The sequence below is a fragment of the Staurois parvus genome, unplaced genomic scaffold (assembly GCF_062004578.1).
Source record: "Staurois parvus isolate SC_StPar_1 unplaced genomic scaffold, SC_StPar_1.0 ptg001220l, whole genome shotgun sequence".
Classification (NCBI taxonomy): Eukaryota; Metazoa; Chordata; class Amphibia; order Anura; family Ranidae; genus Staurois; species Staurois parvus.
The window spans coordinates 1,812,225-1,836,572 of NW_028319016.1; the positions used below are offsets into that span (position 1 = coordinate 1,812,225).

At 45.2% G+C, this 24,348-nt stretch overlaps 1 protein-coding gene across 2 annotated transcripts in view; it reads left to right on the plus strand.

Moving 5' to 3' along the window:
- Positions 1 to 22,640, plus strand: part of ANKMY2 (ankyrin repeat and MYND domain containing 2) — a 51,621-nt gene extending 28,981 nt beyond the window's left edge. The window contains exons 4-10 of one of the 2 annotated variants that reach the window (XM_089660249.1): positions 226 to 324; positions 1,483 to 1,643; positions 5,431 to 5,645; positions 9,291 to 9,426; positions 11,537 to 11,665; positions 14,158 to 14,299; positions 22,180 to 22,640. In XM_089660249.1, the coding sequence (XP_089516375.1) occupies positions 226 to 324; positions 1,483 to 1,643; positions 5,431 to 5,645; positions 9,291 to 9,426; positions 11,537 to 11,665; positions 14,158 to 14,299; positions 22,180 to 22,382 (1,085 nt within the window). In that variant the 3' untranslated portion in view covers positions 22,383 to 22,640. The remainder of the gene's footprint in view (positions 1 to 225; positions 325 to 1,482; positions 1,644 to 5,430; positions 5,646 to 9,290; positions 9,427 to 11,536; positions 11,666 to 14,157; positions 14,300 to 22,179) is intronic. The other variant, XM_089660250.1, reaches the window with a different exon arrangement.
- The last annotated feature ends 1,708 nt before the right edge of the window (positions 22,641 to 24,348 follow it).

Consider the following 24,348-nt stretch of genomic DNA (forward strand, 5'->3'; position numbering starts at 1 on the left):
TGCTTTTTTCTTTGGAACAGTGTAAACCCATGTCATGTCATCCTCACCTTAGAGTAACGTGTTTTTGCAGCTTCACAAATGGAAAAGAGAGTAAGATAATTAATGGTTGCTGACTGCGCCGCACACCTTTCAAATTACCAACATCACATTCACCCCGCGAGGAGGACACCAATTATCACCTCTCAGAGTAATAATGCACTTCTCTCTGGCTGGTTTGTCTTGCAGGAAACAAAGACATTGTGTGGATGATGCTCGAGGCCGGAGCGGACACTGATGCCGTCAACTCGGTGGGGCGGACAGCGGCGCAAATGGCAGCTTTTGTAGGTAAAACCGCCAATCGTTTGTTTCTGGGAACATAGAAAGGTTGGTGGGGTTAAAATAATTTTTCTGGAATTTGTCTGTTACGATCATTTTTTATTTATTTTTTCTTCTAAAGCCCACTCCAGATGAGCACTCCATCACCCTTTTAGTGTAATTTTTTTAGATATTTTTTTCAATGGGTCTGGTTGCTTGACATTGCCAGTCCTTTAATTCCTCGGTAGAAGGCCAGTCCTGAATGCTACAGAGAGAAATAGTCATGGTTCTGCACTTTGCAGCGTTCTCCTGTGAGCTCAGGCCAGCCTAATAACACATTCTGGGCTCACAGGAAATGGGTTGAATGATGCTAGGCGCCCATCGGCCCGGAAGTGAATCTGTGCTGGATCGTAGGGGACAAATGAAGAGCTAATAAAGAGGTGTTAATATTTATTCATTTTTATTCAAATAATGCGAAGGGTCATGGGGGATGTACAAGGTGGTTATATTCTATCTATTCTTTTGGGGGGTTTTTTTTTCTATTCTATTTTTCTATTCTATTTTTTTTTGTTTTCAAATTTCGTCTGAATTTCGTTTCGTTATTTCGGATTTGTTACTATTGTGATTCGTAAAAGTAAAAATTAGTCCAAATTTAGTTTTGGAGATAATCGAACCACGCATGTCTAATCACTAGAGGGGTCACCAGCAGGCGGAAGGAGGTCCTGATTCTTAGATATAGATCTTTAGTTCTCTATTTTGGGCTCCATACACTAGTGATATTTTAAGCTGCTGTTAGCCTTTTCTGCTCCTAAAAGGTAAATGGTGTTCTATGTGTCCATGCACACTACTGAAGGCTATTAGCATTTTTTTGAGCTTTAGTATCTAAAAGTAGAAAAAAAAATTTTGTTTTTGTAGAGCTTTTTTTGGTGTTGGTTCTTTTTTTAGCTTTTTTTTTTTTTTCCCTTTTCTACATGTAAAAGCGCTAATAAGATGAAAATGCTTCTGAACGCTACTAAAAAACCGCTATTACCCGCATTTTTTCACCAACGTTTATTTTTAGCTTAAAAAAACTCTAGCATGCATGGAGCCCTAAATGCAAACTGTTTAGCAGAACTGTACCCCCCGTAATTTGCTTGCTTTTTTGTCTTGTAACTTGTCCATTGTACAGTTTCTGTCCTTTATCATCAGGTCAGCATGATTGCGTCACAGTCATTAATAATTTCTTCCCGCGTGAGAAACTGGATTATTACACCAAGCCTCAAGGACTCAGCAAAGAACCAAAGCTACCTGTGAAGCTAGCCGGACCTCTACACAAGATTATTACGACGACAAACCTCCATCCTGTGAAGGTAGCGCTCATTCATTCTTTAACCCCTTGACGCCGACTGTACGCAAATATGCGACCTCCCGGCAGCTGGGCCTTGACGCCAAGCGGCCGCATATTTGCGTACCATGTGCTGAGTGCTTGCCCTGCGCGCTCCCAGCACATATACCTGTGTCTCACGGAAAGGTCCCGATCTCCCCTTGTGATCGAGACCTTTTCTGTTCATGTGACCCTAAAACCGTGCCTGACACCCCTTAAAGGGCCGGAAGGCGCCGCCTTGAAGAGGTTAAACTGTTTTTATATCACACCGACACCAACCCTGTTCCTAAAGAACTTACAAAGGAGAGTTTTATGAGTGACTGACCTCTAAAGTAGATTTAAATCCTAAGAGCTTCACGCCATCGTGTTTTATGTACGTTACTTTGCAGGATCATGTAAGTTAGTTATAGAGCGAGTGAGAGAGAGTTACAGTATCTCCCAGAAGTGAGTCCACCCCTCACATTTTTGTAAATATTTGATTCTCTCTTTTCATGTGACAACACTGAAGAAATGACACTTTGTTACAATGTGACGTAGTCAGTGTACAGTTTATATAACATGTAAATTTGCTGTCCCCCCTCCCCCCCCCCCCCTAAAATAACTCAACAAACCACCATTAATGTCTAACCCTCTGGCAACAAAAGTGAGTCCACCCCTAAGTGACAAGGTCCAAATTGGGCCCAATTAGCCATTTTCCCTCCCAGGTGTCATGTGACTCGTTTGTGTTACAAGGTCTCAGGTGTGAATGGGGAGCAGGTGTTACATTTGGTATTTCTCTCACTCTTACTGGTCACTGGAAGTTCAACATGGCACCTCATGGCAAAACTCTCTGAGGATCTGAAAAAAAGGATTGTTGCTCTACATAAAGATGGACTAGGCCCTAGGCTATAAGAAAACTTCCAAGACCCTGAAACTGAGCTGCAGCACGGTGGCCAAGACCATACAGCGGTTTAACAGGACAGGTTCCACTCAGAGCAGGCCTCGCCATGGTTGACCAAAGAAGTTGAGTGCACGTGCTCAGCATCATATCCAGAGGTTGTCTTTGGGAAATAGGCGTATTAGTGCTGCCAGCATTGCTGCAGAGGTTGAAGGGGTGGGGGGGTCAGTCTGTCAGTGCTCAGACCAAACGCTGCACACGACATCAAATTGGTCTGCATGGCTGTCGTCCCAGAAGGAAGCCTCTTCTAAAGATGATGCACAAGAAAGCCGCAAACAGTTTGCTGAAGACAAGCAGACTAAGGACATGGATTACTGGAACCATGTCCTGTGGTCTGATGACACCAAGATAAACTGATTTGGTTCAGATGGTGTGAAGCATTTGTGGTGGCAACCAGATGAGGAGTACAAAGACAAGTGTGTCTTGCCTACAGTCAATCATGGTGGTTGGAGTGTCATGGTCTGGGGCTGCATGAGTGCTACCGGCGCTGGGGGGCTACAGATCATGGAGGGAACCATGGATGCCAACATGTACTGTGACATACTGAAGCAGAGCATGATCCCCTCCCTTTGGAGACTTGGCTGCAGGGCAGTATTCCAACATAAACACCTCCAAGACCACCACTGCCTTGCTAAAGAAGCTGAGGTAAAGGTGATGGACTAGCCAAGCATGTCTCCAGACCTAAACCCTATTGAGCATCTATGGGGCATCCTCACACGGAAGGTGGAGGACCGCAAGGTCTCTGACATCCACCAGCTCCATGATGTCATGGAGTAGTGGAAGAGGACTCCAGTGGCAACCTGTGAAGTTCTGGTGAACTCCATGCCCAAGAGGGTTAAGGCAGTGCTGGAAAATAATGGTGGCCTCACAAACTATTGGCACTTTGGGCCCAATTTGGACCTTGTCACTTAGGGGTGGACTCACTTTTGTTGCCAGCGGTTTAGACATTAATGGCGGTGTGTTGAGTTATTTTGAAGGGACAGCAAATTTCCATGTTATACAAGCTGTACACTGACTACGTCACATTGTAGCAAAGTTATTCCTTCAGTGTTGTCACATGAAAAGGTAGAATCAAATATTTACAAAGATGTGAGGGGTGGACTCACTTCTGGGAGATACTGTATATATAAAGCTCTTCACATCAGTGTCGTACATTAAGCATTGCACACATCTGCTTGCATGCATCGTTTTTCTGGATACTGCAGATGTGCATTGTAAAGGGTGGTGAGAATTTTATTTTTATTTTATTGAAAGTTTAAAAAAAAAAAAAAAAAAACCCCACTGCATTCAAGTTTATGCAATGCAGCGCCTCGCAATTTACATTGATATGCATTGTGATATGCTGCATTTTTATGAAACTCACAACGCACATGTGCACATAGAGAACAGTCGTTTTCTACATCTTCTTGCATTTGGTCTCATTGAAGATCAGCACAGATCAACGCATCTGGTGTAAATGAGCCTTTCAAGGGCAGCGTGTTGCTGTTCGATACATTTGTTGTGTAATATTATATTTGGTGCACATTACATTACTATACATGGCTATGCATGGAAAGCACACTGAAAGCTTGCAAAATGCGTTTTAGATTAGATTGGGCGTATTTTAAAACATGCAATGACAGATACACCCTACAACTGCCAAACCCAGACACATCCATTGGATTGCCAGACAGAGAAGCGTGATTGGTCACTCCAGAGAACACATCTCCACTGCTCTAGAGTCCAGTGGTGGCGTTCTTTACACCACGGCATCCGACGCTTTGCATTGCACTTGGTGATGGAAGGCTTGGATGCAGCTGCTCGGCCATGGAAGCCCTTTCCACGAAGCTCTCTATGCACTGTTGTGCTAATCTGAAGGCCACACCAAGTTTGGAGGTCTTTAGCTATTGACTCTGCAGACAGTTGGCGACTTCTGTGCGCTTCAGCATGTGCTGACCCCGCTCTGTCATGTGACGTGGCCTACCACTTGGTGGCTGAGTTGCTGTTGTTTCCAGTTACTTCCACTTTGTTATAATCCCACTAACAGTTGAGCGTGGAATATTTAGTAGCCAGGAAATGTCACGGATGGACTTATTGCACAGGTGACAACCTATCACGGGACCACGCTTGGAGTCACTGAGCTCCTGAGAGCGACCCATTCTTTCACCAATGTTTGTAGAAGCCGTCTGCATGCCTAGGGGCTTGATTCTATACACCTGTGTCCATGGAGGGGATTGGAACACCTGAATCCAATAATATGGAGGGCTGTCCCAATACTTTGTTTTTTGTTTTTTGTTTTTTTTTTTTTTTGTTTTTTTTCATCTTGGTATTTAGGGTTTCACCTTGAACTTCATCTCCAAGTAAAGTAAATATTGTGTTAATGCAGGAGTAATGTGATTTCCTCCTGAACCTAAGTGTGCTTTGTACATTTCTTCCAGATTTGTGTAGTAGTCCAGTGTGAGACTTCCTGTCCTAAAGACTGCTCACTGCTGCTCTCTCCTTGTGCTGGGTAACTGGTCTTGTCTCTGCCCCCCTTTCTGCAGGCAACGTGTAGTGGGTGGGGCCTGCTGGGCCCCTCCCACAGCTCTGCTTCCTACAGACTATGTAGAGCACAATGATTATGTCACTGCTACTTTTACAAGGTAATATTTGGGTTTTCAAAGGCATTTGGTGCACACAAAGCAGATTTATATCCTTTGAGGCTGTTGAGGAAATGTATTTAAATGAGAGTTTTTGTGCCTGGAGTTCAGCTCTATTTTTATATATCACATTATCAAGCTAGGCCATATCCGATACTTAATTTTTTTCATCTTCCAAAACCATGTTAATCCGTAAAATAAACATTTTCTTCTTACAGATCATTTTCCTGATTCAGGAGAACCCGCTACTGCTGGATCAGGAAGCTCTGAAGAAATGCAGCACAGTGCTGGATCTGATCTGTGAGAAGTGTATGAAGCAGAAGGACATGAATGAGGTCCTGGCCATGAAGATGCATTACATCAGCTGCATCCTCCAGAAATGCACCACTTTCCTGCACGAGGGGGAAGATAAGCTGGACCCTCTCATTAAAAGGTAAGAATCTAATGATGGAGGATGCATGTTACAGCTTGCATGTCATAAGGGGACCAGTAAGGGTGCAAACACCAATCATAGTGTTAGAGATGTGGTTGTCAACTTATAAGTTGGCATCACTAAAGGGCTTCACATAACGTTCACTATATGTAATTTTACAGAACACTGTCAATGGACAAACCACAGGAGATGGTCAAAGACTACGATATTTTACAGGTGTAGTTGGAGACATGGTGCAGGACACAGAATCTGGGAACATATAACAAGAGACTGCTAGAGATCACTGCCATTGCAGTCCCTTTACAATTCAATGCTTCCACTACTGATTGTTGGGGCCTGGGCACTGCACAAAAAGTACCAAAGGGCTGAAGGTTGAACAGCAGGGTGTTAGAGTCAGACTAAGGACAGCAGTGCTGAGCTGGGTATTGGGGCCCAAAAATAGGGTTATGTGTACTAAAGAGAATGAATATGGCAGACATCTGGGAGGTGGAAGATCCTTACTGAAAGAGGAACTTGGCCCAAATGTCTAAATATGGGGAGGGGGGAGAAAGTGTGATCAAAAAACAGCTTGAAACCTTCCAAAACGATGCTTTTGAGGTAAGCTCACAAGGTGTGAACCAGGCACCAAAGGACTTCCACAAAATATTACACACATTGCAGAATAAGCCCAGCTGAGAGAAGTCAACCACAAGACACCAACCAACAAACAATCCAATAAATGGAAAGAATGCAAAGCATTGAGGAACACCTTATGGACGGTCTCAAATACCAAACACAGAGACCCCAACAACACTGACCTAAGGATAGCCCAAGCACCCTATAGAAAAAATACAAACCCTTAAAAAAAAACACAATTTCATCTCCAACAACCTGCAACAGTTAGATGCACTTCAGGAAAACTTTCTGGGAGATATGGAGGAACATTGGCTCAGCACCCAGGAAAAATAACCTCCACATCCAAAATGGCAACATCTGGCTCAACCACTTTAAGAGCCTCTACAAAGATTATTCCAAAAGGCGTTAACTGTGGAACAAAAAGACGTAATCAAAAGACTAAATGATATGGAGGAAAAAAAATCAACTACTTTCAAAACACCCTGGATGTGTTGATTACACTACACAAACTAATGGGGAGATGACAACACCTGAGAACTAAAAAAGCCAGAGGAATGGATGGAATCCTACCAGAGATGATTAAACACAGCTCCTCAGATATGCATGCAACAATATGTAAAGTGTTCAATCTGGTCCTGAGTGCTGGTTACTACCCTCATGTTTGGAACCAAGGCCTCATAACACCCATCCATAAGAGGGGAGACCAGTATAATCCAGCCAACTAGAGGGTTATGTGTCAGCAGCACACCACGGAAACTTCAACCGTATCCTCAACAAAAGAATCCTCAGCTTCCTGATGCAACACAATGTCCTCAGTAGAAGCCAGGCGTGGTTCATGTCAAACCACCACACTACTGATAACATCTACACCCTGCACAGCCTCATCAAGCACCATTTCCGCAATATAAAACATGGAAAGATATTTGCCTGATGTGTGGACTTTAAGAAGGCCTATGACTTGACACATACCATCAAGAGTTCATATACTGAGAACAGCTGCAGCGTAAAGGTGAACGGGAAAAGAACAGAACACTTCCGTTAGGTCCGTGGAGTCAGACAGGGCTGCAGCCTGAGTCCAGCCATCTTCAACATCTACATCAATGAACTGGCTGCAGCTCTAAAATCCTCCCCAGCACCTGGACTGACTCTACATGACGCTGAGGTGAAGTTCCTGCTGTATGCAGATGACGTCCTACTACGGTCACCAACAGAGAAAGGCCTACAACACAGCCTCGAAATGCTGGAGCAATACAGTGCCGCATGGGCACTACCTATCAATTCAAAGATAACAAAAATCATGGTGTTCCAAAGGAAGAACGTAAAACTAAGAACTTCCTTCACATTAAACAAATGCACTCTTGATAAATCCCACAGCTACACATATCTTGGCCTAGAAATGAAGCAATCAGGAAGTTTCAGTCCAGCCAAAAGAGTCCTAAAAGACAAGGCATGCAAAGCCTTCTACGCCATCACAGCTGTACCACCTAAAACAACCGGTGAGAGTCTGACTTAGAATCATTGATACCGTTCTCATCCCAATCCTTTATGGCAGTGAAGTTTGGGGTTTCGTCACCTACCCAGACCAATCTGGAGGAGAGAGAGACTAGAATAGATTTTTTTTTTTTTTTTTTTTTTTTTTTTTTTTAAATCGGTGTTTAGTGTCACTGTAATACCCTTTGATACTATTCTTTTTGTGCTTTCATGTGTATCTGTCAGATACATGTGCACAAATTTGAGTTATAACTCCTCTGTATGTGTGTTTAGCTACCTTTCCTTCATAACATGTAATGGTTGGATTCAAAGAAAAAAAATCTGCAGGGTAATTAAATTAGTGAAGTGTTAACTGGTGAAATGGTTCCCCATCGTTGGTGTCCGTGGGAGGAACGGTGCCCCATCGTTGGTGTCCGTGGGAGGAACGGTGCCCCATCGTTGGTGTCCGTGGGAGGAACGGTGCCCCATCGTTGGTGTCCGTGGGAGGAACGGTGCCCCATCGTTGGTGTCCGTGGGAGGAACGGTGCCCCATCGTTGGTGTCCGTGGGAGGAACGGTGCCCCATCGTTGGTGTCCGTGGGAGGAACGGTGCCCCATCGTTGGTGTCCGTGGGAGGAACGGTGCCCCATCGTTGGTGTCCGTGGGAGGAACGGTGCCCCATCGTTGGTGTCCGTGGGAGGAACGGTGCCCCATCGTTGGTGTCCGTGGGAGGAACGGTGCCCCATCGTTGGTGTCCGTGGGAGGAACGGTGCCCCATCGTTGGTGTCCGTGGGAGGAACGGTGCCCCATCGTTGGTGTCCGTGGGAGGAACGGTGCCCCATCGTTGGTGTCCGTGGGAGGAACGGTGCCCCATCGTTGGTGTCCGTGGGAGGAACGGTGCCCCATCGTTGGTGTCCGTGGGAGGAACGGTGCCCCATCGTTGGTGTCCGTGGGAGGAACGGTGCCCCATCGTTGGTGTCCGTGGGAGGAACGGTGCCCCATCGTTGGTGTCCGTGGGAGGAACGGTGCCCCATCGTTGGTGTCCGTGGGAGGAACGGTGCCCCATCGTTGGTGTCCGTGGGAGGAACGGTGCCCCATCGTTGGTGTCCGTGGGAGGAACGGTGCCCCATCGTTGGTGTCCGTGGGAGGAACGGTGCCCCATCGTTGGTGTCCGTGGGAGGAACGGTGCCCCATCGTTGGAGTGTAGTTTGGAGACCACTGATCTAGGGGAGGGGAGGAAGGGCTTTCTCAGCTAAGGACTCCCTCCTGCCTGCATGCCTGAGTTAAGGGCAAATGGATTCCAGAAAGTAAATGCTAGATGAATCATCTGCCCTTAATCAAATGGTGATGGCTACGAAAGATAGGATGTTTTTTTCAAAGGGATTTCTCAACAAAATAAAGCATGGAGACATGGATGGAGTTTGCTTTGAATAGTGTTTTCGTTTTGTGGCGCTCCGATACCGCTTAGTTCTATTATGTTCTGTTATTACAATGTGGAGGCAGAATCATTGTGGTTTCATTTTGCTACAAAGAATGCATTTGAAAACTTTCTATTTTTTAGCTTATTGAAAGGCAGGGACAGTGACTGCTTTCCCGTTTTCCAAGAAAAGTTCATCCGGGAAAGTATCCGGAAGTTTCCGTTCTGCGAAGCCACACTCCTGCAGCAGCTGGTCCGAAGTATCGCGCCTGTGGAAATCGTAAGAGCCGTATTCATTATCATAGTAGATGCTCCAGATTGTTTAATCTAAATATATTATTTAAATAGCAACTTTTAGAATTCTAAAATACAATTTAAGGTGAATCCATGATATGTGGACTTGGTGGCTGCCATTGCTGACCTCATTCTGAAAATACAACTTGCTTGGGTACCGTGCTGACCCTCAACCTCGCCATTTTCCTTGTGACTTTTCTGACCTGCTGTCCTTGGTCAGCGACTTGTTCTGGGTCAGTCGTTCAACAGATTGAGTCAAGATGGTGAATGATAGCCAAGCAACCAGCATTTTCAGCAGGAGGTTAGTAATGGCCGACTCTTCTCTCGGTATCGGTTTCTTTTAACCCCTTCCTGCCCCCAAACTGTAGATTGGCTTATGCTTCGGTTGCATTAAACTACATCCTTCCTTTGATCGCTACCATGAATGATCAAAGTGGTTCATGTGATCACTGTCAGTTATGACATGGTAACCACATGCTAGCAAGCTTGATGCTTAATTTACAAAACCGATGTCTCTGCAGCCTGAAAATGGCAGTGTGCAGACCACCCTATAGCAGTTTTACTGCTACAAGGTGGCCCTCCTGTGCAAAATTGTGTGTGTGTGTGTGTGTGTGTGTGTGTGTGTGTGTGTGTGTGTACGTACGTGTGTGATTTTGCACTTCCACTGGAGGGGGGTGCGCACACATGGCCAGCGGCTTGCTTCTGTTAACGCTCACAGCAGAAGCCAATCTGCAAGTGCCAGTGAACGAGCTCTGCCTATGTAAACAAGGCAGAGCTCTGTTCTGACCACTAGGGAAGTGAAAGATCATGTGTCCATGCAAAGCTGGGAACATGATCTTTCACTTCCCCTAGTACAAGCACCACCCAGTGTACACCAAGCACATAGCTAGGCACACATTTAACTCTTTGCCCGAGATGTTAACCCCTTCCCAACCAGTGTCATTACTACAGTGATCAGCTATTTTTAGCACTGATCAGTGCATTAGTGTCACTGGTTCCCAAAGAGTGTCAGTGTAAAAATGTCCGCCGCAATATCAATTCCGCTAGAAGTCGCTGATCGCCACCATTACTAGTATTAAAAAAGAAATAAATCTTAATTCCAGTATACTTCCTAGAGTTTGTAGACACTAACTTTTGCGAAAACGAATCAATATACAGTTATTGGGCTTTTTTTTTCCAAAGATATGTAGCAGAATACATTTTGGCCTAAATATAAATAAATTTTAGTTTTTTTTTTTTTTAATTTATTTATTTTTTATTGGATGTTTTATAATGGCAAATAAAAAATATTTGTTTTTTTTTTAAACTTGTCGGACTTTTTTTTTGTTTAACGCAAAAAGTAAAAACCACAGAGGTGATAAAATACCACCAAAAGAGAGCTCGATTTGTGGGGGGAAAAAAAAGGATGTCAATTTCACTTAGGTGCAGCGTTGCATGACCGTGCAATTGTCAGTTAAAGTAACACAGCGCCGTATCGCAAGTTCTGTATTGCGCTGGTAAAGCATTTTAAAAATTGTTGTGGCAGTGTGTCCAGGGAGGAACCCGATGGCAGAAGAGGAGGCTTTCTGTTTCCATGCTGCAGTAATTAAAGTAAAACTAAAGGCAAAACTTTCTTTTTTTTTTTATTTAGTTTTGGATGGAGTTGCGAGGGATTAGAACACCTGTCAGATTTTTAATTGCTTTCTGGGCCCCAGATTAGGTAGCTTCACCCTCTCCATATGTCTTACCTTCAATACGGAGATTGAATGCAAAAGAAAATACCAAATTTTTGGTTGTCATAAGAACAGTAGCATAGTCTTCCAATAGGGACACTAGTTCTGATGACAACCAGGGATTCCCTTGCATAGGAGGGGTTTCCTCTCGCTTCCTGTTGTGGCTATGGGACAGGAAGTGAAGGGAATTCTCCCTAATGGGACAAAGAGTAAGGGAGTGTTATAACCTCTGACAAGTGTTTTTTTTTTTTTGTTTTTTTTTTTTTTTTTGCCATCTATCCCAAAATAACAAAACACTTTGCGTTTAGTTTCACTTTAAATGATGTCTTTAGCATTTGGACTTTTTAGTATTTGTAATGTGGTTGATGTGTATTTGTCTTTCAGGGATCCGACCCGACAGCCTTCTCTGTGCTCACTCAGGCCATTACCGGCCAGGTGGGCTTTGTGACCGCAGAGTTCTGTACAACATGCGGAGAGAAGGGAGCCGATAAGAGGTGCTCTGTGTGCAAGCTGGTGAGTGCCTGTTAGTCCCATAACGACAATGGTATTTGCAGAGTGGAATTATTGGGATCACTCAGTGCTACTACTCTGTTTTTCAGCACTGCAGCAAATACAGCAGAAAAAAATATAGGAAACGTTTACTATAATGGAACTTATATTTTTCTTTTTTTTAATTTAGGAAGAGTAAGGAAGGTGGGGACCCCTATTTGTTGTTGTTTGTTTTTTTTATTGCTATCTCCTTAGGGAGATTTCCCTTCACTTCCTGTCCCATAGCCATAATAGTAAGTGTGTGGAAATCCTTCCAAAGCGAGGCACTCCCTGGTTATCACCAGAGCTAGTGTCCCCACTGGAAGATTTCCCCTCTATTTTTGGTCTGGGGACAACCCAAAATTTAGGATTTACTTTCACTTTAATTGATAACCATAAACTGGACAAATAGAGAGGGTGAATCTCCCAAACTGGGACACAGACAGCGATTAAAAATCAGACCAGTGTTCCGATTCATCTCCACTCTATCCCAAACTAAAAAAAAAAAGTTTTTTGCCTTTAGCTATACTTTAAAACAGGTTTTTGCCCTACCACCACAAACCCACCCCCCTCAATAAATTTTTTTATTTTTTTTTATTTCTTATTTTAAGACCCCTACCTTCATGGTGGTGAGTTCTGCACACTTCATACTCGCACGCCCAGCCGATCCAGTGCTGTCAAGCAGCGATCCTCCTCTTTTGGCAGCGCTTGGTCCTGCGCCAGGATATTTTGCTGTGACGTCATCAAGAGGCTACCAGCTGTTCCGGGTTCAGTTGACACGTCTCTCGATGATGCCCTGCTAGGCCCACCCCCTCCTCTTTTACTATATGAAAGGCTTTTCCTCCTGGAATATGTGACCTGCATGTCTTAGGAGGCAAAACGAGAACCGTACACATTGTTTTCTTAGGAGAATGGCGTGCAAGGGGGGCTGGGCCAGACCATTTCATGAAAAAAAGGTAAAGAAGTGTTAAAAATCCCTAATTGTGCAGAGAACCGGTGGAAGGTGGAGAGGAGAGGTGAAGACATGAAATGTGAAGATCCACTTTAAATCCTAAAGAGGAACTCCGTTTGTTTTTGTTTTTTTAGAGAAGGAATTTCTTTAAAGTCAGCAGCTACAAATACTGTAGCTGCTGACATTTAAAAATCAGGTACAAACTTGTGCCTGGGGTCCAGCGCCGGTTCTTCTTTTCACTGCGGTTCCGCCATCCTAGATATGGAAGCGAGTTGTTGCTTTCTCAAAAACCACAGCCATCACCTCTGTGTATGTGCAAGTTTACATGCCGCTTAGTGAATGCTTCTGAAGCCTCCTGGGACCTGTGATATGTCAGGAGGCTGCGGAAGAGGATGGCACAGGGGATGGCATCCTTGCCTAGGCATTGATTGCAGAAGTGGGAGCGGGTACCAATAAAAAAAAAAATGGCTACGTATTCCTTTACAGGCTGGTTGGTAGGAACGAACCAGCGGGACTTTTTGAGTGAATTTCCGCATTAACTTCAGACAAGCGGCTAAATTCAGTTGAAAAACATATATGGATATTGTTGACTGCCTTCCAGAATCTGACAGGTTGAAAAGCACAACGGCTGCATTCTGTATTGAGCACTACTCGCATTTAGGGCTGTATGCGTTCTGGGACTTATTTCCCTAAATGCAAAATTCCTGCAATCGGGGCATACATCTCTGAACGGCTCTAAATACGAATGCCGCTCAGAACAGCATCTAGCTACTGCACAATTCAGCCCGCTATATATTTTGGCAGGGTTCTGGCAGCAGGGTTGGATGCTGCACCTATGGCTCCCGGGGGTCCTACAGCACTGGGATTTAACGCCAATGGGCCAATCCATCCATATCCATGTAGCCCAATTACTACCATCCATATCCATGTAGCCCAAGTATTACCATCCATATCCATGTAGCCCAAGTATTACCATCCATATCCATGTAGCCCAAGTATTACCATCCATATCCGTGTAGCCCAAGTATTACCATCCATGTCCGTGTAGCCCAAGTATTACCATCCATGTCCGTGTAGCCCAAGTATTACCATCCATGTCCGTGTCGCCCAAGTATTACCATCCATGTCCGTGTCGCCCACTTGCCGCCACCCATGTCCGTGTCGCCCACTTGCCGCCACCCATGTCCGTGTCGCCCACTTGCCGCCACCCATGTCCGTGTCGCCCACTTGCCGCCACCCATGTCCGTGTCGCCCACTTGCCGCCACCCATGTCCGTGTCGCCCACTTGCCGCCACCCATGTCCGTGTCGCCCACTTGCCGCCACCCATGTCCGTGTCGCCCACTTGCCGCCACCCACGTCCGTGTCGCCCAATTACTAGATTCAGAGTGTTAGATCAAGTGGTCAATAATTTTTTTTTTTTTTTTTTTCGCTGCTGCTAAGATAGATGTAATGATTGGGGTAGTCAGGCTTGTGGAAAGGCGGATGTGTTCCTGAAATGTTCTGTAATGTGCCTGTGTGTTTCAGGTGATGTATTGTGACCAGAACTGTCAGAAGTTGCACTGGTTCACACACAAGAAGGTCTGCAAGACGCTGAAGGACAAGAGAGAAAAACAAGAGCTGGAAGCTGCCAAAGAGAAGAGAAGGCAGGAAAAGTTGTCTGAGAAAGGTCAGTGAGCTGGGGGTAGGGGGAGTCTGTGTTGCCTATAAGGTGGTATTAAGCCCAAATCCAAAAAATTTAATCTATTGCAGCTTACCAATCCTTAGAGGGGGAAATGGTTAAGAAAAGAAAACAAATGCAGCTACCACAGCTGTTTTCACCTGCTGATCTGGCCAGTAACACACCTCCTGTACTGGAGCGCCCCCAGTCTGATTGAAATAGAACAGATGACACCTTTGGACAGTTGCATTGTCAGTCTGGAGGAAGGGGCGTGTTAAATCTACTAGGAGACTTAGATACACTAACAAATTGAAGCCAAATTCCAGCTCACACTTTATAAGCCGTTACAGCAAACTGTTTTATTACCTTACGTGATACAGGGTTACATAAATGAACAAAACCTGATCGTTGTAAGCACCCCTGCTAGTGTTAAATGGTTTGTATCATCTCTGTAGCTGATACGTGTTCTGCAAGACAGCTTGTTCTTTCAAATAACTGACTTACTGGCTAGGTAACCAGATGAAAATAGAGCGAAAACCTACGAATAAAAATCACATCTAACTGGTAAACTGCAATAAAATGTATGCTTTCTGGGTTTAATACTGCTTTAATCGGTGAAAGTGTCTTTAAAGTGTTACTAAACCCCGGACCCCGCATTCACTATATCCGGTCTCCCCGGACCCCGCATTCACTATATCCGGTCTCCCCGGACCCCGCATTCACTATATCCGGTCTCCCCGGACCCCGCATTCACTATATCCGGTCTCCCCGGACCCCGCATTCACTATATCTGGTCTCCCCGGACCCCGCATTCACTATATCCGGTCTCCCCGGACCCCGCATTCACTATATCCGGTCTCCCCGGACCCCGCATTCACTATATCCGGTCTCCCCGGACCCCGCATTCACTATATCCGGTCTCCCCGGACCCCGCATTCACTATATCCGGTCTCCCCGGACCCCGCATTCACTATATCCGGTCTCCCCGGACCCCGCATTCACTATATCCGGTCTCCCCGGACCCCGCATTCACTATATCCGGTCTCCCCGGACCCCGCATTCACTATATCCGGTCTCCCCGGACCCCGCATTCACTATATCCGGTCTCCCCGGACCCCGCATTCACTATATCCGGTCTCCCCGGACCCCGCATTCACTATATCCGGTCTCCCCGGACCCCGCATTCACTATATCCGGTCTCCCCGGACCCCGCATTCACTATATCCGGTCTCCCCGGACCCCGCATTCACTATATCCGGTCTCCCCGGACCCCGCATTCACTATATCCGGTCTCCCCGGACCCCGCATTCACTATATCCGGTCTCCCCGGACCCCGCATTCACTATATCCGGTCTCCCCGGACCCCGCATTCACTATATCCGGTCTCCCACAGTACACAGAACATGGAAATGCAATTATTTTAAAAAATATAAACTGCTCATCAGCAGTATATAGCAGTTCTGTGACTTCTATCAGTGTCCAGCAGAGCACTGGTTAAAGATTGTAGAAGTTTTCATTCTGCTCTAGGAGGATGCAGAACCCCTGACCTGTGTCTGCACACTGCATGTGATCAGCACAGGGCCAATCAGCACTCTCTCAAGAGGTAAATAAACCTCTCCAGCAATACACACTAAATTGAGCATGTGCAGAATGGCTACAGTTCATTCTGTCTTATCAGGAGATAAGACGTGGACATTTGAACAAGAGGAGGAGCAGAGAAGTCAGAATCAAATGGCCTTTTTACATAATGCAGAGGATTAATCCCTTAGGTTCCACAGTGAGTATAACAAGCATGCATTACTGCATCTACAGAATGATTGTACTGATGTGGTTTAGTAACACGTTAAAGCCTAACAATGATCTTCTAATTTTTTGGTAAATATATCAATTAGAATCCATTGCTGGGGTGTCCAGGTGGGAGTTACTAGCCACTCCTTAGTCTGGAGGCGTAGATCATTGAATATTGGAGTCACTGTTCCTGAAATCAAGCCCTTCATTTTTGTATTTCGGTGGGGGTGAAATGTCAGGGAACAGCATGACTTGCCATTTTAGAGAGACCTTTCGGCTATCTAGATCTGTGAGGGAAGCTTTCCTTGTCCTTATAAGTGAAGGTGGTTGTAAAGGCTCATGGTCATTCTATGCATGAAGGTAAAAAACTTTCTCTGTGCAGCAGCCCCCCCTAATACCTAAGCCCCCTCTCAATCCAGCGATGTGCACTGGAGTCTCGGCTATCCAGGGACTCCCTCCCTTCATTGGCTGAGATAATGGCTCCCGCTGAGAAGGGAGAGGGGGGCGGGGCCGAGCTGCAGCTCCGTGTGTGAATGGACACATGGAGTAGCGGGTGCCCTCGTGGCAAGCTGCTTGCTGTGGGGGCAGCAGACAGGAGGGAGGGGCCAGGAGAGCCTGCAGGGGACCCGAGAAGAAGATTGGGGCTGCTCTTTGCACACAGCAGGTAAGTATAGACTTGTTTTTGTTATTTTTTGAGAAAAAAAAATGTAAGCCTTTAGTATCTCTTTAACCACTTCCCGACTGGCCATTGCATATAAACGGCCGGACGGTGGCAGTGCAGGGTCGGTTGGCCGTTTATAAACTGCCTCCCCGAACCCTGCTTGTGCGCGCTCCCTGCGCGATCCGGTGCCCGCTGTGTCCTCCGGACACAGTGAAACACCGATCGTCGGACGGGAACTCTGTACAAGGTCCCGATCATGTGATCACTGATTGGCCAATCGGTGATCACATGCAAAGTAGTAAGCAAGATGTCACTTGTGACATCATTGCTTACTACGTGTGGAATCTGTGAATGATCACAGAGATCACATGGTACAGGGCTATTCACAACAGCCTTGTACCATGTGACAAGCTGTGACCAATCACAGCTCACTCAGTACTTCTCAATGAGTGCAAGAATGCAGACAGAGAATATGGGTGTAAAAGCAATCAGTGTAGAAAAAAAAAAATCTTCATCACCCCCCACAAGTAGTACAGTGTCACCATGATGACACTGTACTGCTAGGGTGACAGTATGTAAAAAAAGTAATATAAAAAATAATTGAATGTAAAAAAAATGATTAATTATAATTTTTGGTTATAAACTAATTTTGGATTTTTTTTTTACTAAAAAGATAACGGAATAAATTTTGGCCAAGATTTATGATGAAATATTTATTTGCAAAATTTTATGAACACTTTTTTTTTCAAAATTTTTGGACTTTTTCATTTACATAGCAAAAAAAATAAAAATCCCAGCGGTGAATACCAACAAAAAAAAGCTTTATCTGTGTCAAAAAAAATGGTAAAAAATTCATTTGGGTACAGTGTTGCATGACCGTGCAATTGTCATTCAAAGTGTGATAGTGCTGAAAATTGCCCTGGGCAGGAAGGGGGTAAAAGTGTCCGGACAGGAAGTGGTTAAAAGACTAAAGAGGAAAAGCTGCTCGGGGTTATCCGGGGGCACAGGACAGGTTGGAACACTGTGTGCCCTTTCCACCGCAAAGAGCGGTTTTCTTTGCCAATTACGTCCAAAGCCCTTGCCAAATCGGTAGTAGCAGCACCTTCGGCACATTCTGGCAGTCTAAGGTTGTTGTGCCTCATTTTATTCTCTGGATCTTCAGATTTAAGAGCGTTGGCATCTGCCTTGATTAGTGAAGTTTTAGCATCAGCTGATTTGGCCTTCTAGAGCGGAGGTGCGTGCACGTACCGGAGATCATGGTGTAGTAGGGAGATGTCTTCCCTGACCCATTGTTACCTGACCGTCCTTTAACCCCTTGCCTACAGGGCACTTATACCCCCTTCCCCTCCAGGCCAATTTTCAGCTTTCAGCACTGTTGCACTTTGAATGACAATTGCGCGGTCATGCAAGATTGTACCCATATGAAATTTTTATCTTTTTTTTTTTCTCACAAATAGAGCTTTCTTTTGGTGGTATTTAATTGTCGCTGGGCACTTTACTCTTTGCGCTATAAACAAAAAAAAAATGCAAAAAAATTTTAAAAAAAGTTTCTTTGTTTCTGTTATAAAATTTTTCAAACAGGTAAGTTTTTTTTTTTCTCCTTCACTGATGTGCGTTGATGAGGCGGCACTGACGGGCACTGATATGCAGCACTGAGGAGTCACGGATAGGTGGCACTGATGATGGGTACTGATAGACAGCACTGATAGGTGGCACTGACTGGCGGCACTGCTGGGCACAGGTGGCGGCACTAGTGGGTGGCACTGCTGGGCACCAATCATCAGGGCACTGATCATTAGTGCCCTGATGATCGGTGCCGATCCCTACTCTGACAACTGCCAATTCTCGGCAGTACTTTCCTCGCGCTCTGACAGTGCAAGGAAAGTGCAGCCGAGAACCAGCATTTCCCGTGATCAGCGTGTCATTGGACACAGCTAATCACGTGGTAAAAGGCCACTGTGATTGGTCTTTTACCACATTACGTGATCAGCTGTGTTCGTAGGACACAGCGATTACGGAGATCGCCGGGGGCACGCAGGAGAGCGCGCTCTGGGAGGACGTCATATGACACCCTCCCAGAATTGGCTGGCTGCAGTGTAGCCATCATTCAGCTATCTGGGGGTTGGCAAGCAGTTAAGGTGGGTTCTGGGCACTTATCCTCTCCAGTGTGGTCTCTGGGGTCCTTGGGGAAGAGGTTGTACTCATTTTGTCATTGTTTCTTCTCTAATAGCTGTTGGTGGCAAGTGGTGCTGCGGCCTGGTCTTCATTGAGCAAATGAAGTTAACAAAAGGATTCAGAGCCTACAGGGGACAGCATACTCTCGGTGTGGGAGGTTTAGGGGAGTTTGCCCAAAAAAAAATGCACCTGTCTTTAAAGCCGCTGCCTCTCTAGCTTGTTCCTTGGCCGATTGTCCACTTCCTGGGGTCTGTATGTAGACTCTGCCAACTTGGATAACATGGGGTCTGGGATCCACCACCTTCCTGAGATGAAGCGAGTGAACAGCAATGGGGTGAGCCAAGGATGATGTGTGGGAGCCAAAGAGCACATGTCTGCATCCAGACCGGATACTACCTGTGAGCTGACGTGCTCTTTGGCTCCCACACATCATCCTTGGCTCACCCCATTGCTGTTCAAAGAGCACGTCAGCTCACATGTAGTATCCGGTCTGGATGCAGACTATGCCAACTTTGATAACGTGGGGTCTGTGATCCACCACCTCCCTGAGATGAAGCGAGTGAACAGCAATGGGGTGAGCCAAGGATGATGTGTGGGAGCCAAAGAGCACATGTCTGCATCCAGACCGAATACTACATGTGAGCTGACGTGCTCTTTGGCTCCCACACATCATCCTTGGCTCACCCCATTGCTGTTCACTCGCTTCATCTCAGGAAGGTGGTGGATCCCAGACCCCACGTTACCCAAGTTTTCAGAGTCTGCATCCAGACCGGATACTACATGTGAGCTGACTCTGCAAACTTGGGTAATGGTGGGTCTGGGATCCACCACGTTCCTGAGATGAATCGAGTGAACAGCAATGGGGTGAGCCAAGGATGATGTGTGGGAGCCAAAAATCACATGTCAGCTCACATGTAGTAGCCGGCCACATCTTCCCACCCCCCAATCAATGTTCATGTAGAGAAGATATGTCAAAGTGGTTGGAGGGAATCCGCAGCACTGAGATGGAATATAGATGACAAAAGTGGAATTTCATGGGGGGAAAAAAGGCATTTGTTAGCTCATTTCTGGGTGAAGGTAATAGGGCGAGGGTGTGTGGAAATAGGAGCCTGAGACCAGCTTTATTATTACACTGCAATCTTCAAGTCATCCAGTTAGGATTAGGTCTGCTTTTACAAAATGTAAATTCCCTTTTAAATCCCACTTCCTAAAACAGCAGCAGTACTCCTGGCCCCCTTCTCACATTATCGGCATGGCAGTACACTGGATGGAACACCATTTTGTCAGTAAATTCTCTGTACTTCTCTGATGCACAATGATATTTTCCAGCACCAGAGGAGGGAGAACATGATTGAGCGCTGAGCCACTGAAGTCTTGGTGATGCTTTGCCTCATCCTTTGTAGAGCTGGGAATAGACTGGAAGCCATCTACACATTATTATACTCTCCATTAAACAGTGAAGCGTGCGCTATAATTATGTAACCTGCAGGGTGATCCTCCTACGAGATTCCACCACAATAGCTTCTCTGGTCTATCCAAAATCTTTCATTCTGTGAAGATTTCTCTTCCAGGGAGTCTGTTAAAAAAGGAATTTCCCTTTAATTAAATTCCATTTGCTTTTTTTTTTTTTTTTTTTATTCAGAGGTATACAGTATACACCCTGTGTATCTATCTAAATATCTTTTGTACATTTTTCTTTTTTTTTTTTTGTGATTTTTTATTTCAAAATCAATCTCTTCCAGCCACCCATTTACAAAAACTGAAGGTGACAAAGCTTGTTTTTGGGGGGGGTTCTAAAATAACAAACATGTCGTCTATACTTGCCTGCTCTCTGCAGAGCTTTTGCGCAGAGCAGCACAGATCCTCTTCTTTTCGAGTCTTACGGGACACCCGGCTCCTCTTTCTCAAGCAGTGCCCCAGGGAAAGCCACTCACCGTGCTAATTCCCAAGGCCCCGCCCCCCACTCTTCTTATTGGCCCACTGGCTGTGATTGACAGCAGCGGGAGCCACTGGGCTCCCGTTGCTGTCTCAACCAATGAGGAGGAAGAGTCCTCAGAAAGCAGAGGCTGTCGAGGCTGCATGAAGGTAAACAAACTTGAGCCTTTAGAGGGCTTTTATTTACAGTATTTCAAGTAGTTCTAAAGTCCCTTTTTTCTTTTATAGTACTCCCCTTCATGTTATCTGCTACGGTGCCAGGAGTGGACACTGGAAATCCACTGCTTAGGCAGGCCATACTTGGAGCGAAGTTTGCTTGGTTCCTCCAACAGTCATTGTATTCTCCTGGCTTGGGGGGGGGGGGTGGGGAAAGCCATCCTCGCCGGGAGAAGACAGTGATTATTGTTAGCAGCTATACCAGCCTCTAGTGATAATTGTATGTAAAATCCGGCAGGCTGGTTATACCCAAGTAGGTTGTACCCACTACCTCTGTCTCAGTAGCAAAATGGAACCCCGCCATACACTTAGTGCAGGCTCCATGTATGCACTTGACATCCCGTACCCCTGCACAGGGTAGGGACCTTGGCAGTGCCAATCTGCTCCCATTGCTATGGGAGGTGGACTGCTATAAAAGGAGTGACAACATCTCCCTCGCTGCTAAAAGCTTTCCTACCTGACACGGGTACACGCGTAACACGCTTAACAGGCTGCTTGACTGGCTGTTGGCTTCCATTACCTCTAGTAACCATTTTACTGTCTTCATACCCCAATGTGGTATTGACCCAAGTGGGAGACCACATGTGGAGCCAGTTACCTGCACTACACTTCTTTAATAACTTCAGACCACGCAACAGGCAAAGTTTCAACATTTTACTAAGTGTGGCAAAACATTACAGTGTCTAATCACAAGTAACAGTTTGTCCCTTATCCCTAACGCTTTCTCTCTTTTTCTCTTTTTCTCTCTTTTGCTCTCTTTTGCTTTCTCTTTTTTTTCTCTTTTGCTTTCTCTTTTTCTCTTTTGCTTTCTCTTTTGCTTTCTCTTTTGCTTTCTCTTTTGCTTTCTCTTTTGCTTTCTCTTTTGCTTTCTCTTTTGCTTTCTCTTTTGCTTTCTCTTTTGCTTTCTCTTTTGCTTTCTCTTTTGCTTTCTCTTTTTTTCTTTTTCCTTTTTCTCACGCTTTTTCTTTCTTTTTCTTTAGCTTTCTATTTCTCTCGTGCGCGCTCTCTTCTCGCCCGCGCGCTTTTTTTTTTCTCCCTTTTAATTATGTTATCTATTTATATTTGACGCATTTGGTGATTGGGAGAGTTCTTTAACATAATGTGAAATTACTATATTGTCTTCCAGAGGTGAAAGACACCGAGTCAATCTCGGCAGGTGAAGGAATACTGGAAGGAGAAGGTGATAAACCCAAAGAAAGTGCAGACCTAGTGACCTCCGAGAGTTCGGTTTCACCAGAAAATAACAGTTCCACCATTACAGAAGAGCCCTCCGCTGATACCAATGTGTCACAAACATCTGCTGGGTCAGAAAAGTGATAGGCTTCGGAAGACCTCCACAGTGAAGGCGATACCAACTGCGGCAAAACTCCAAACCACAGCCCGTCCATGAGGTTTGAGTTTCCTCAACAGTTGGTGGCCAAGAAGGAGACCAAGAACTGTTTTTTGAAGATACATATACCAACGTATGCAAGAGGTCCAAATTCCTACTTGCACTCAGACATTCCATTCACAGGCTTCTTGCACATTGTCCTGAAAATATTTAAAATAAACATAGAATTTTGGCTAGAAAAAAAATCAGACCTTTATGTAATTCATAGAATTCCTAGGTGAAAAAAATATATAATTTTCCATTTTAGACAGTATTATCATACAAGGTATGGTGGGAAGGGACCAAAGGAATCAAAAAGCCCTCTAGCTCAATTGGTGTCTAGCGCAGTAAGGCCTTTTTAGAACCGAAGGTATTCCCATGTTCCATTCCATCAGGAATCCTACATCTCAGAAATAGGCAGGTTATTCCTCTTTTCAGAAGAATGGGTGGAGCGATCCATATAATTCATTAACACTCCAAACAATCAAATGCACATTCAGAACCGCTGACTGTAAATATGGCCCAATATTAGAGAGTAATGTGTTCCAAACTGCATAGAGTTGTTTCTGTATTTTTGGCCTTCATCAGTGCAGTGTATAGGAACCATGGCTTTTATGGAGTATGACTTGAGACCCAACAAGACAATATAAGACATTATACGGTCAATGGGACTAACTGAATCCAAAAGATCTCGAACCAAAGCAGCGAGTAGCATAGCAAAGACACCTTAAAAAAAAAAAAAAAAAAAAAAAAAAAAAAGGTATTCGTGTCTCATTCCATCACATATCCTAAAAACGAGAAGATATTTCCTAATTTTTCAGGAGAGTGGGTGGAGCCAAAAAAATGCCTTTAATCCCCAAACTGGGTCATGTCATTTTTCTTCTATAAATCAGAAATCTTCCCTGATGGTCAATTATGTAACCAGATACTGGCCCATTAGCAGTGTTCTGCCAGCTCTGATCCTCCTCCAGCAGAATGCTGCCATTCTCCAGCATTCCCCATATTCCTTATATCCAGAGGAAAAGTATTTTTTGCATCTTTAATGTTTTTGTGGAATACGTAGGTTTTTTTAAGCCAAACTTGAAAGTGAACCTTTTCTCCACTCTGTCTGAAACTATTTCCTAAGAGTTGTCATTACAAGGTACCTGTTATAAACTTCTGTTGTCAAAAAAAAAAAAAAAAAAAAAAAAAGGCTCTTTGGAGATTATGCACCAACAGAGGTCTCAACTTCACACCCAAGGAATTCGCCATCTGCTGAGAGTGTTTGTTGGCCAGTGAGGCACTCCAATAGTATAAGTCCTCAAAATGTGGCCTCTTGCTTGCCTTTATCTGGCCCTTGGGGTTCTATTCCTGCTGCTGACCCCAACAGTGGGGCACTATACCTCCCAGCGATACCAGTGATGGGACACTATTTCTCCCACTGACACACATAATAGGGCACTATTCCTTCTACTGACACCAATGATGGGACACTTCCTCCCACTGACACTATTCCTGCCAGTGACACCAACAGTGTGGCACTATTCCTCCAACTGATACCAATGATGAGACACTATTCCACTGATACCAATAATTGATCACTTTTCCTTTCACTAGTACTAATGATGGGGCACTATTCCTCCAAATGACACCCACAATAGGGCACTATTCCTCCCAATTATACGAATGACGGGGCAATGGTCACTCCCACGGACACCCACGACGGGGCAATGGTCACTCCCACGGACACCCACGACGGGGCAATGGTCACTCCCACGGACACCCACGACGGGGCAATGGTCACTCCCACGGACACCCACGACGGGGCAATGGTCACTCCCACGGACACCCACGACGGGGCAATGGTCACTCCCACGGACACCCACGACGGGGCAATGGTCACTCCCACCAACACCAGGACATTTTCTACTCCCA